General features: G+C 43.7%; 1 protein-coding gene across 26 annotated transcripts in view; it reads right to left on the bottom strand.

The window, feature by feature from the left end:
• The window catches only part of CLASP2 (cytoplasmic linker associated protein 2), a 2,039,150-nt gene that overhangs the window by 485,682 nt on the left and 1,540,447 nt on the right, over nucleotides 1-13,021 (bottom strand). For 15 of the 26 annotated variants that reach the window (XM_078688301.1, XM_078688302.1, XM_078688307.1 and 12 more), the window contains one exon: nucleotides 10,917-10,940. The exons of the other annotated variants lie outside the window; for them this stretch is intronic. In XM_078688301.1, coding sequence (XP_078544427.1) covers nucleotides 10,917-10,940 — 24 coding nt within the window. The remainder of the gene's footprint in view (nucleotides 1-10,916; nucleotides 10,941-13,021) is intronic. 26 annotated transcript variants of the gene reach the window in all.

Raw genomic sequence — 13,021 nt, 5'->3', positions numbered from 1 at the left:
CGATTTGGGGCTCTAACTCTATAAATATAGCTCGAAAACAGCTGCCTGACACTTGATAGGCAACACTCCTGAGGCGGAAGCCGGGAGATAGGATTTTCACTGTTTTATAAAAATAACTGTCACTTTTGCAAATCGCCGTATTTTATCTTTGTATTTCTCTCCTTGTGCACTGTAATCGATCCTCCTACTTACCCCAGGGTCAATCCCCTCCAGGGACTCCTGACAGCCTCCTTGGGCCGATTCACGGGCCCAACAGGCTCATACTCCCCCCTCCCCCCCCTCCCCAGGCGCAGACAGCGGCCGCCATCTTGGGTGAGGGCCCAGGACAGCGCGCTAGTATCGAGGCAATTTTACGGCCAGAACGCTATAAAATGCATCTCACTTCCCGTCCGCGCAGCGGGGGCGTCAGAGGCCCGTCGGAGATGCGCCAGAGGCAAGCCCGTCTGGGCCCGTCCGGGCACTGCCGGGCTCAGGGCAAGAATCTATGCCAGTTCCTACCAACAACCCCACCTCCTACACCCGAGGTGAGCTCCTTTCCCTGAGGCCCCGTAGGAACAGACATTGTCACTACGTGCTTAATAACGAACACACGTATACGCGCTGCGCTCTTTGCAACACTGACCCATCTGGACCGTGCCTCGCCCAACATGCCTTCACAGATCTACGCTTGGCTCTACTTAATTGTAGGTTTCTCCCGGAACACTCTTTGGAGGTCAATTTTCTGATACAGGACCATAACTTGGATATTCTGTTTCTTACAGAAACATGGTTATCGGCCAACTCTGAGGCCGACATAGTCCGTGCCCTCCCACCAGGCTATCTTACTCACTCGCACATAAGACCATCTGGTAAAGGAGGCGACCTGGCCATAGTGTATAAAAACAACCTTATTGGAAGGATGTCGGACGGTGGCATTTCGGATTCCGAAAACTGCCACTTCCACTTTCAGCTTTCTCCCACCTCGTCCCTATCAGGCCTTTTAATATATCGCCCCCCTGGGAACCTTGGTCAGTTCACTAGTTCTCTTCTGAAACAGTCACGGTCCTTGCCTCTTCAGCGCCCAATTTCACTATCCTAGGCGATCTGAACCTACATTTCAACGATCCTTCAGACAAAACTGCCAATGACCTGATCCTTGACCTGGCATCTTATCAGATCCACCTTATGAACTCAGGAGCTACTCATGACAAAGGACACCTCCTTGACCCGCTATTTTCTAATATTGGGTCATTTCAGACTAGCTCACTGTTGCCCCTGCCCTGCACAGATCATTTTCTCCTGACTTTCACCTTACAGGCAGAGATAAAAAGCGTACATACGCTCAGCACCGCCACTTTTGACAGAACTTGGTCCAAACTCCCGGTGGAGAAGTGGATCACCACTCTTAAACGCTCCCCCCCTCCCCTTGCTACGGACCCCATCGTTGCCGACTCCAACTTTAAAAACTGGCTTAATAACTCATTGGATGTTGCCCTTCCCAAAAAAACCCTACAGAAAAAGCAGATTAGAGCTGGTTCTGCTCCCTGGTTCACTCCTGAGCTCAGAACACTCAGGAAAGGATGTAAGAAGTTGGAGCGTGTCTGGAGAAGAGTCTGGGACACTGCCAGCAAAGACTCCTATCGCAAAGCGATCAGAGCTTACAAAATCGCCCGTAGAAATTCTAAAATAACATTCTACGACGATAGGATCAAACACGCCTCCAATTCCACGAGAGAAACCTATAACATAGTTAAAGAACTCCTTAAGATCCCTGACCCCCTGCCGCCCCAGGACCAGTTAGGGTCCAAGTGCAACGAATTAGCCACGTATTTCGATCAGAAAATTAACAATATTCTATCCACCCTACCCCACCCGGAGAGCCCTGCTTTTAAGGAGAATCTTCCCCTAGACACGGACCCCCAGCTTACTGCATTCAACCCCGTCTCCGAGGAGGTCTTTCTAAAAACCCTATCCATCATCAAAAGTGGCTTCCCGCAGCCACCCAGTCCCGATGCGCTTCTTGAAACAGATAGCTGCTTCCATCGTTACCCCGGCCACTGAACTCATCAACCTTTCTCTCTCTCAGGGCATTGTACCTCCCAGCTGGAAAGGAGCCATTGTTAAAGCTCTCCTTAAGAAACCCCACCTCGACCCTCTGGAGCTCGCTAACTTCAGACCCATCTCCCTTCTCCCTGGTCTCAGCAAGATCACGGAAAAAGTGGTGAATTACCAACTTTCCCACTTTTTGGAGGACAATGACAGGCTGCGTAAATCTCAAACCGGATTCCGCCCAGGCCAGGGTACCGAGACCGCCCTCCTCTCCATCATCGAGGAGGCTAGGCGCATTCAGGATGCAGGAGGCTCAGTGGCAGTGATCCTCCTGGACCTCAGTGCGGCCTTTGATACGGTGAATCACCGTAATAATAATAATAATAAAGGATTTTATAAAGCGCCTGGTGACGCCATCTCGGCGTGTCCCCGCGCTGTGGAGAGAGTAGCCGGGGAAAGTGAGCGACCTAAAGGGTAAAGAGGTGAGTTTTTAAGAGTCTCCTAAATAAGGTCTCTGTCTCTGCCAATCTGATGTGCAGAGGAAGAAGGTTCCAATTTTTGGCCGCCAGCGCACGAAAGGAGCGCCCTCCCATTCTGGCTTTATTTATCCGTATCCTGATCCAGCGCCTGGCCGAAGCAGGAATACGAGGGTCTGCCCTCACCTGGTTAACATCCTATCTTTCCAACCGCACCTTTCAAGTCTGGGAGGGCAATTCACGATCTGCCTTAATACCCCTCCAGTGTGGGTGCCGCAGGGCTCATCTTTGAGCCCCACATTGTTTAATGTGTATATGGCCCCCCTGGAGGATGTGGTCGCCCCTTTCGGGATTAAAATAGTAAGCTACGCTGACGACACCCAACTGGTCGTCTCACTCTCCCAGCTTGACCATTGCCCTGACAACTTTTCTTAGTGTCTGACAACGATCCATGCCTGGATGTGTGACTCCTCACTCAAACTAAACGGGTCGAAAACAGACATCATGATTTTAGGCCATAAACCAACCCCGATGCCCTCTTCCATCTGGCCTGCCTGTCTTGGGGACCCACCTACCCCGAAAAAAGAAATTAAAAGCCTAGGGGTCTGGCTCGACCAGGACCTTTCATTCAAGACACAAGCAATAAAGACAGCAGGCACTTGTTTCGGTTTACTCCGGTCTGCCCGTAAAGTCCTTCCCCTCCTTCCATTTCACTCTATGAGATTACTGATACAAGGTCTAGTCCTTTCCAGACTAGACTTCAGTAATGCTATCTTCTTGGGAGCCCCTGAAGCTACAATCAACAAGCTCCAACAGACCCAAAATGCCGCTGCCAGGCTCCTAACGGGTAGCCCCCCTCAGGTCTTCGGCTAAACCTGCTCTCAAGGCTCTCTATTGGCTCCCCGTGCGAGAGAGAATCCTTTTTAAATCCCTCTGTATCTCCCATAAAATCATGCAAGGTAAAGGACCACCAATTCTGAGAAGCCTAGTCACTCCCTATAAACCCAATAGACCCCTGTGCTCAGATAATAGACATCTGGCCACGGTACCCAGATTCAAGAAGACACGCACTGGAGGCCGTCGCTTCTCGGTAAAGGCGGCTTCTCACTGGAACTCTCTCCCACCGAAACTTCGGGCAGAATCCGGCCACCTTCTTTTCCGAAAGACACTGAAAACGTACCTCTTCCCCATATAACTTCCGTTCCACTCTTCATACCCCCTCTCAGAGTGTAACTCTATCATAGCGCTGGGATGCCTTCGGGTAGCTACACGCTTTACAAACCGCAATACAATACAATACAATACAATACAACCCTGGCAGTAATGATCTCAAAAAGGAACATAGCATAAAACTGGGGGGCGCACCAACTGCCAACCATAGAAAAATGGAAGGAAGATTTAGACTGGTGCATGTTCTGGGAAAAATTTGTCTATGTAGCCAGAGGGTTTTGCAAGAAATGGATCAGGGTATGGGGTCCTTGGAACTCATATAGAGGAAATATTTACACCCCACCGGCACCCCTGAATGAAGACGAGACTCTTGTAACCCCCTAATGGTCATATATTGTTCATTGTGACTTGATTCTCTGTGACCCAGGTCGGAAACTTGGAAGATATATTGTCTCCTGCTCATGTGTTGCTGTGGTGTGTTATGTCGATGATGTTTAATAAAAAGATTTATATAAAAAAAAAACACTTCAACATTCTACTAAGCAAAACTTTGCCTTCCATTTACCGTCCAGTAAAGAAATTGAGCGATTAGAGGGTCTGAGAGTGAACCATTTTTACACAATGGTGCAAACATTACCAACCTACATGATGCTAAAACATGATCACTGGACAAACAAAATTAAAAAGTGAGACAGGCAGTGGCAGGTATGTTTTTTAGCTTTATATGAATCAGATAGAATCTGCCACCTCAGCTACAGTAAGAAGTGGCACTTTCCCAGCATTGAGGCGGAGATTTTGCCCATGCAAGAAGTAGTCTGGGCATATAAGGATGTAAGTCTCTGCTGCCCTCTGGCCGGTACGGTTGGACCCACTCTGCTGTGCTTACCTAAGTATTAAAGCAGTTTGGCCTATTCATGAAGCTCCATGTAATACTTTTCCAGATTAACTTGCTGTCTGTCTCTATCCCAGGTAGACAATAACACATCATTCCATACTCTTCTGTGCATTTCTTTCCATCTTCTAACAGCATCAGCACTGTGTCTATGCCCTATGAAGTAGTGCTTTCCCATTTGCTGTACCATTTAAACCACTCAAAATAATTGTTTTTTTGCAGATGTCTGGTGTGGTGATGAGTAACAAACAGTGGGAGACGTCACTGATTAGATTCTCATATAACTGGTTGAAATGATACCTTTCCATTGGACCTCTCTTCAGGGTTCCCTCAAATTCTAGATCAACTAAGTGCAATATCGCTTGGGCCACACATGAATAGGTCTCTGGCCTCGATCTTATCATTTTTTGGCTTTTGTCTAGAAATAGCGCTACTGAGGCTACTAGTGATTCTATAGTTGGACAGGGACAATTGTAACATTGGAGATCCAAATATATTAATGAAAACAATCTATTTGGGAACTCTCTCTACATTTCTATATGAGCAACCAGCTGGTGTAACTCAAGAGTGCGTTAGGCCATTCAATGAGAGAAGATAACTCCTGTACAGGGATAACTTCTCCTTCCTAATATTTTTAGCACTTTGCATTTCTGCTTCAGGGATCCCAAATGCTGCTCTTCCTCAGCAATTTCATTGCAAGGTTGGACTTAACATCTCTAACATTAAAGTTGACATTCGCTGAAAAAGGGTGTTTTGCTCCAATAATAAAATTACTTCTCAACAGTACTATCTTGGTCTTCAGAGGACCAGTCACACACTATCCCTCTATCAGTTCCTTCCCTAGTGGGTTTTAAACATTAAAAATGCTAATCATTATTAATAACCTTTAAGCTGATGAACTGTAAGTTATAGTTTATAACTTGGAAGTTTACATTGTTTGTGAACAGGGCAAAAGAAATACGCATCATCCAAACTCTTGATTATCTTCCTAGTTCCTCTTCGATGCAGGTCTTCACTAGGACACAAAGCGGTTGACTTCAGTTTCATTAAGAGCCCATGACTACTGGAAGCAACAAATGTTGTTTTCTGATGAGCCACAGCCAATCCTCTTCTTTCAAGCCTGCAAAGCTCCAGTATATGATACAGAGGGAAAGTTCCTCTGTTGGGCTCTTGTCACTAGAGGCTCACTGCTGCATTGGTCTATCTGAAATGCCAGCCTCTGGGGGCAGTTGGTACTCTATTTGCAGTATAACGTCTACTCTCGTCTTGCTGATAGCAATGCAGGTTGCTTGAATCAGCTCTCAATTGGTTTGGCTGTGCATATAGTGGCCTAGCACAGTGCACATAAATGTGTGGATTTCTTTAACTCTAACAGTTTCTTGTCCATCTTGATTTCTTTGTCAGGTTCTCTTGGCATAAGTTACCTCTAGACCTGGGTTCCAGTGATTTGAATGGTAATTTATCTGCAGAATCAAGCAAGGAACGATCGATGCGAATAAATATGACCATCTTAGGTGGTACTATTATCTTGTCAGGAGAAAGGATACACTATCCTTCATTGAGTAAGCTCCTGTGGTTCCAGTTGCCCACCGCGCAGTACATTAACACTGACAGTAAGACTGCAGGATCTTCGCTTGATTTGTTTAGTACAGGGTTTCTGCTAAACTCTAATCCAGGATTTCATCCTTTTATACATTGAGGCAATGTAATCTACCATTACCTGCATAATTGTGACCTAATGGTCTAATTCAGAGGGCTGCCAATTTAGTGACCCCATGGTGGCATATACAGTTCTGTTCCTTCTTAATACTTTTACTGCTGGACCCATCTCTTTCTTGGCCAAGGGCCTCTCGCTTATAAAAAGGTGGAAGGCAAAAAAAAACAAAAAAAACGATGTTACCTTCATTTAGAAAGCATATATCATAGACCTTGGTACTATCCAAGTTTCTCTGCATCAGTTTTCATCTGCTGGTCTTGGACATCTGTGCTTCGGAGCAAGCTTTATTCTCTTGTTTATGAATGAGACTGTCTAGATCGGCGGAAAGGACTGATGTTGTTAATAGAATCAGGGGAAGGGTGACCAATTCTCCATATATTTGTACTAGCATTTAATTACAAGTTTTAAATTTGAAAAAGATCATTCTTGGTGCTCTGTTCCTACATGGACACTGTCATTCCTGCTTGTAAATACTTCAGCCCGAAGCACTGATGTCTTATCTACAGTGTATATCGCTTAGAGTCTACTTAGCAGGGCTCCCAAACCAAACTTTTAATTGCATTTCCTCTGTGACTCCGCAACAACGAAATACGTGAGCTATTCTCAATCTGTCAAGCCTTCAATTTGAATTCTGTTGTGCTATTACAGAAGACAATGGAGTAAGATCATTTTATATTACGCAGCCCCTCCAAGGCGCCCTTTAAAGTTGCACAAGAGCCTGATGGTGGATCCTCTACTTCAATGTTTAACTTTACAAGGTATGAGTCTGCTGTTTTTTCAGGTTGCTTCAAAGACCTCTTGTTTTTGGTTAGTGGGCTTAAAGACCATTTATTGCTTACCAACGGTTTGCTTCACTGCCGCTCAATTGCTTGCCCCCTATTAGTCAGCTGCCAAATGCTTCCTTCCTCTTAGTGTATTTGTCCCTCGCCTGAAGCATGGATGCATTACTTGTGTCCTTCCACTGCTCATTTCTTTTTTTAGGAGTAACTTTTTCTTAGGATTTAGGTACTCAACCAGAATGTATATTTTTCAGCTTGTCCCTCATGTACTAATCCCACCCCCGTGCTCCTCTCTGGTCTGTTTGCCCTCACCTACCCTTCCTTCTTCACATGGGCATGCTGGCTTTGCCCCACCCTTCCTCTGTTCGTTACACAAGTTGGCTTGCCCCTACCCTTCTTCCCTCTGTTGTCTGTGTTGACTTGCCCCATTCCCACTCGCCCTCTCGCTGTTTATTGTTTGTGCTGCCCTGACCCCTCCCTGAGTTGTGCTTGTGGGCTGCACCACCCTCATACCATACAAAATGAAAAAGCACTAGAGGGAGATATACCTGGACACCTCATATTGCTTTCCCTCCCAAACTCTCTGTCCTCAGTGTTGCATTACCCTTTCCTCCGTATTGCCTCTTGCCCCTCCCTCGCTTCCACAATAAAAAATAAAAAAAACACTGAAGAGCCCAGCACTGGCCATGACATAACATTTTTGTTTTCAACTTTCAGCCATGTTGCACAGCAGTTGAGCTGCTGTACAACATGGCTAAATAAATAATTGGCAAGACCAATTGGCTTTGACGAGGCTTGTTCTGTTTTTCCTGACGTTTTGACTGTATTGTTATCATTCTGGAGACAACTATCGAATGTTGGCTAGAGAGCAGTTTGTGGATTTATAACATTCTTCCTGGATATTTCCCATGTGATTAAGTGCATGGTCTAAGAGCTTGACCTGCTTTTAGGTTATTATAAAACAACGAAGTATGTGAGTGCGCTGATTCTGAGGTACAGGAGGATGTCCATTAGCAATATGCTGCAATAGTAGGAGCTTATCTGCCAGATTTAAAATATTTTGAACACACCAGAGTCCTGTAAGCATAATATAAAGGAGGTGTGGAAAATACCTGTCAGTTTTGTTTTTTTCAATGCAAGGGGGCAAGAATCACCTCTGGGAATATGGAAATCTACATAGGCATATCTCCCATAAAGAGGGGGTTTCATGTCAAAGGGAATCTAAGGACAGTAACAAGGAAGATAAAGACTTGAAGACATCATGATCATGGAAGACCAGCAGGACAACCACTTCTTTGGTCCTTCCTCCATTGAGTATGCCTGGACCACACCGACATATCAGCAGTGCTTACTTTGCAAAAGAATAAGCATGGTGCCCAAAGTTTTGTTCAAAACCCTGCCGCCGGTGCTATCAAAGATCGGGTGCCAAATAAGAAGGCTGTAGTGATTTCACTTCATGCCACTTTAATCCTATACCAGACACTATCTCATTCTTGCAGTTTATTTTTTATCTGTGCTTTCCACCTTTGTCAATGTTTTTCCATCTTTCTCTTCCTCTATCTTTCTCCCTTTTTTCTTTTTCTTTCTCTTGCATCGGTCCAAAATCTGCTGAGGGTAAAAAAAAGTGCTGGTCCCCATAAATGACTGCCAGTGGGCTCTACCTGCAACCATGTGCTCAAATTACGAAATGTATATCAGTGGAAAGTAGACAACTCCCATCATACTGCAGCAATACAGGAAATCAAATGCATATCCCACAAAGACATTGGGGTAAACATTTTGGGACCCAGGACAGTTAAGAAACGTTATAGGAATTTATGAAATCTCATCAAGAATCGCACGGCCCGCAAGATCTAAAGAAGGGGAAGAAATCAATCGATCAAACTTCACTGGGTATGAGCCATGATGATAAATTTCAGGTCTGCTGTCTTCTTGCCCAGGTTCAGCATTAATGTAAGTTCCTACTAGGCACAGTCTGGTGGTTTTCATTGTCAACTGTGTGCCTGACACGACCTCTTCTTGCAGCTAGTCACAATGAATAGACCTCGACAGACTTATGCTAGAGAGGGCATCGACAGGAGGAGCCAACACCAACTGTGATGCAAGCCTCCACATTCAGAGGCGCAAACAGAGGCTATGTCCCATAACTCACACTAATGGAGTGAGACTTGAATAATCTGCTAAATCAACAAGCAAGAGGCACCAAGCCCAAAACATAGATCCCACTGGGTGGCAGCAGCAGCTTTGGACTTCTGCACACAGATGGGGAATGGTACTAGCCTCAATAACACCCCGACCACCATGGCGGTCAGATCTTGATCATTAAGATAGCAGCGGGTGCTGCTGAGAGCAGAACTCGCCGCGATGTTAATATGCCATGTTGCGTATTTCACAGCACTAGGTGGCAGGCACCACGCGGTGCCTGCCAGGTAGTGCTGTGAAGTGTAGGGGGGTACCATGTGTACCCCCCCAAGTGCATCCTCGCCTCCCCCCAACACAAGGCTGTCTACAGCCAACATCGTAATTTGGCGGACGGTGCCTGGTAGGCACCGCTGCCATTTTACTGATGAAAACCGCTCCGCCAGGCAATCGTAAGGATTGCCTGTGGCGGTTCCGTGGTGGACGGTCTTTGCGATCGCCACGGTTGCAGTGGGATTCCCCACACCATCCCAATTTGGCGGGGGAAAATCGCGGTCGGAAGGACCGCCACCACACGGCTGGCGGTCCTTCCTCCAGCCGAATGAGCCCCTTAGTTATCCATTCATTTCAATTGCCAGGCAATAGCCATGCTTAAACCAAATGTGAATTTGCAATATTTCGTTTTGAATAAAAGGTGGTACACAGCACATAACTCTGTCTTTTTAGGCTTTCAATTATTTTTATTTTTCCTACAAAGTGAGAGTCTCAACTCTATAATGAAAATCATTCAGACTTAAGCACCAAATGCTAATCCCATGACATTTCTTCAAATAGCTTTTACACCTAGTTGCAGGGTCTTTACATGATGGATAATCAAAACTTGCCATACAAATGAACGTACATGTGGAACTAGGAATATCAAATGAAGCAAAAACAGAGGCAAACTATGTAGAAAGGGTAATTTAGTGTTTTCTTAAGTGAAATGAGTTAGCTTCCTAAATAAGAATGTACACCTAATAAATCTTCAAATAAATCAGGCAATAAGGACAACCTATACTACAAGAACAAACCATGCTATATTTGGTAGGCAAATTATGTTAGAAAAGCACAACAAACAATGCTTAACAGCATACAGTGATATGTCAAGTTTTGACTTTACAAACAATTTGATCGTACTACACCTACTTTTTAAACATAAACACTCCTTGTTATAATAAACACCATAAATAATTAACACTAGCCCAAAGAGAATAAGGAGCTGCACCATGTGGCAGATTCCTGCAAATATCAGTGCTTACATATTGCCAAAGTTGAGGTAAACACACTTTTAGTGACTTAAAAACAGCATAACACATTGCATTTAATTCTCTTCTCTCTGAGTTTAAATTAACATTACTAAAACAAAAGATAATAACGTTTTTTGTAGTGGTAAGAAACTGGAAATTTTGGTAGCTGGAGATAAAACTTCAGTCTTTTATGCATTACTTAACAGAAAACAATTTAGTTAATACAGGTAACAATGAATCAAACAACCTTAGTACAGGCAAAATACATTTGATTAACCACTGCCATCAAATGTGCCTTCTACAAATGTAATTGTGTACGTTTCAAATATTAACAAATGGCTCTGCAAGCCATTGAATTGAATTCATAAAGTTGTACAACTATGCCTAACATTTTATAATAATGTAAGAGGCAAAAAGCAATGTCTGTACCTTAGTCCGTATGTCTCCTAAGAGCTGAGAGCAGTAAATTATTCAAAAGAGAAATTGAAACAGTCAAGAATAGTTACTAAGTGGAAAAACACAGTGTTAATAAGATACAGCTAAGATTAGAAAAATGCTTTTCTGTTTTCCACCTTTAAGCATACAACTTCCTTCTCTTCAAGAGAACAACTTTGGGTGATATTAGGTCGGTACACGTAATTGCATTCCAATTAAATGTGTATTCCAACTGAAGTAAAACATTCTGCTGTACTCTGAAAAGATGAAGCTGCACAGCAAAAAATCTGATTTTGATTTTACACTGCCATCTTTTGCTAACAATTAGATGTGACGAGGAAAGAAGTTGAATGCTGACCAGTGTTACAGAGAACACATGCAGTTAGTTATTTTCAATTACACAGTTGCAGATATGAGTCCTTCAATTGCCATTTAAAAAGGAATAAGGGTCTGATTACATTATGACATAGACAACAATAAATAGGACCATGTATTATAACAGGGACAAAGATGCACTTACAATAGGAATGAAAGAATGAAACGACTTTAATAAAGTAATATGACTAAAGTTACCTACCTCGGAGTTATAATGTTCAAAGAATCTGCAATACAGGCTTTATCTCTTGAAATGAAACTCATAACAGTGTCTTTTTCCATAAACAAAAATCGAGCCATATCACAGATAATAAAGTCAGGTACAAATGGGAAAACTCCCTTTTATATATGGCACATCTCGCACAGTTAATTGGGAAAGTTTTTCACTGACAAACTATGTAGGAACGAATTCCATGAGTGAAGAAAGGAGGGTAATACAATTTCCGGTAAGACCGAGAAATGTTACTTCAAGTTAAATAATTATGACTTCCACTGAATACCAACTTCATGCGTGTGTCAGTCTTTTTGAGGAAACCTCTAGCCTTCCTAATAATGTAAAAGTAGAACAGATGGAATCTCAAGAAAGGTCTTCACAATTAAAAGAATAATTCAGGACTGAATGGAAGTAGATGGTCTTTGGCCTATCATTAGAAGAAAGCAGTCTGTTATTTGTGAATCCATGCAGTAACGACAGGGATGCTGAAACAGTACCCCTTTCAGAATAGATAGCAATCTCACCTTTTGATTGCATGATCTATAACGTTATAAATATAAATAAGGTCTAATTGAACAGTAGCTGCATTTTATGATCTATTTTAATCTCCAGTTTCAATCTGTATGCAGGCAACACCTGCATCCCTATTAAGATCATAGGGGTCAGGGCCAATATAAAACGTGGTTCACTGTCTGTCGAATAATCAATAGACAATAGAGAGCCAGGACTAGTTTTCTGCCATCCTACATCCTCGACATACAACTGTCAACCGTGATCTTTCTATTTGCAGACATTTTTCAACTACTGCTTCAGCAAGCACACCATATCCTCAATAATACAACTGGTGGGTCGTAAAATCCACGACATGAATCTGGACAGCATGTATCCAGTCCCAGCCATATGTTTAAATGTACATTCATGAAAAAAAGACTTTGTTTTGTGCCTCAGCAAACACAACACTCGCATCATGCCACTCCAGTGATGACATTGGACCCCAGAGCACAGTGCTGAAGTTATGAGGGACACACAAAGTATATATTTTTGAAAGTGGCTATTGCTTTTGCACAAGAACGAATGCCAGTGGAGGCGTCATTTGTTTATAGTGGATTGCAGGCCTTTTTGCCTGCTGAAGTGAGCATCTAATGGCCCTGTCCACGTAAATGTACTGCCTAGGCTTCGGCATGTGGAGCATGGACTAGATTAAAAAAAGGGGACTTACCTTTGGTAACAATAATTATAGAGGATACATAATGTTTCTACAGATTCCTACCATATGAAGAAAACGTGTGGACTTCAGAATGGTCTGGATTTCTTTTTGTCCACTAAAGTTTCTCCAGCACCGGGGGAGATTTGTGGTACCACCTCTTCCATCACATCCAACAAAAGATTTCTATATTGACCCCACCTCCCCACGCCTGTTCTACCTGGGGCCTGCCTCCGCCCAGCCATCATTGGACAATGACGTGATTGTAACTGTTGAACAATGCTGCTATGTTTTCTTTTGTATTCG

Source organism: Lissotriton helveticus, chromosome 4_1, assembly GCF_964261635.1.
Source record: "Lissotriton helveticus chromosome 4_1, aLisHel1.1, whole genome shotgun sequence".
Classification (NCBI taxonomy): Eukaryota; Metazoa; Chordata; class Amphibia; order Caudata; family Salamandridae; genus Lissotriton; species Lissotriton helveticus.
Note: the sequence above shows the minus strand (reverse complement) of the source record. Positions and strands in the feature narration are given on the sequence as shown.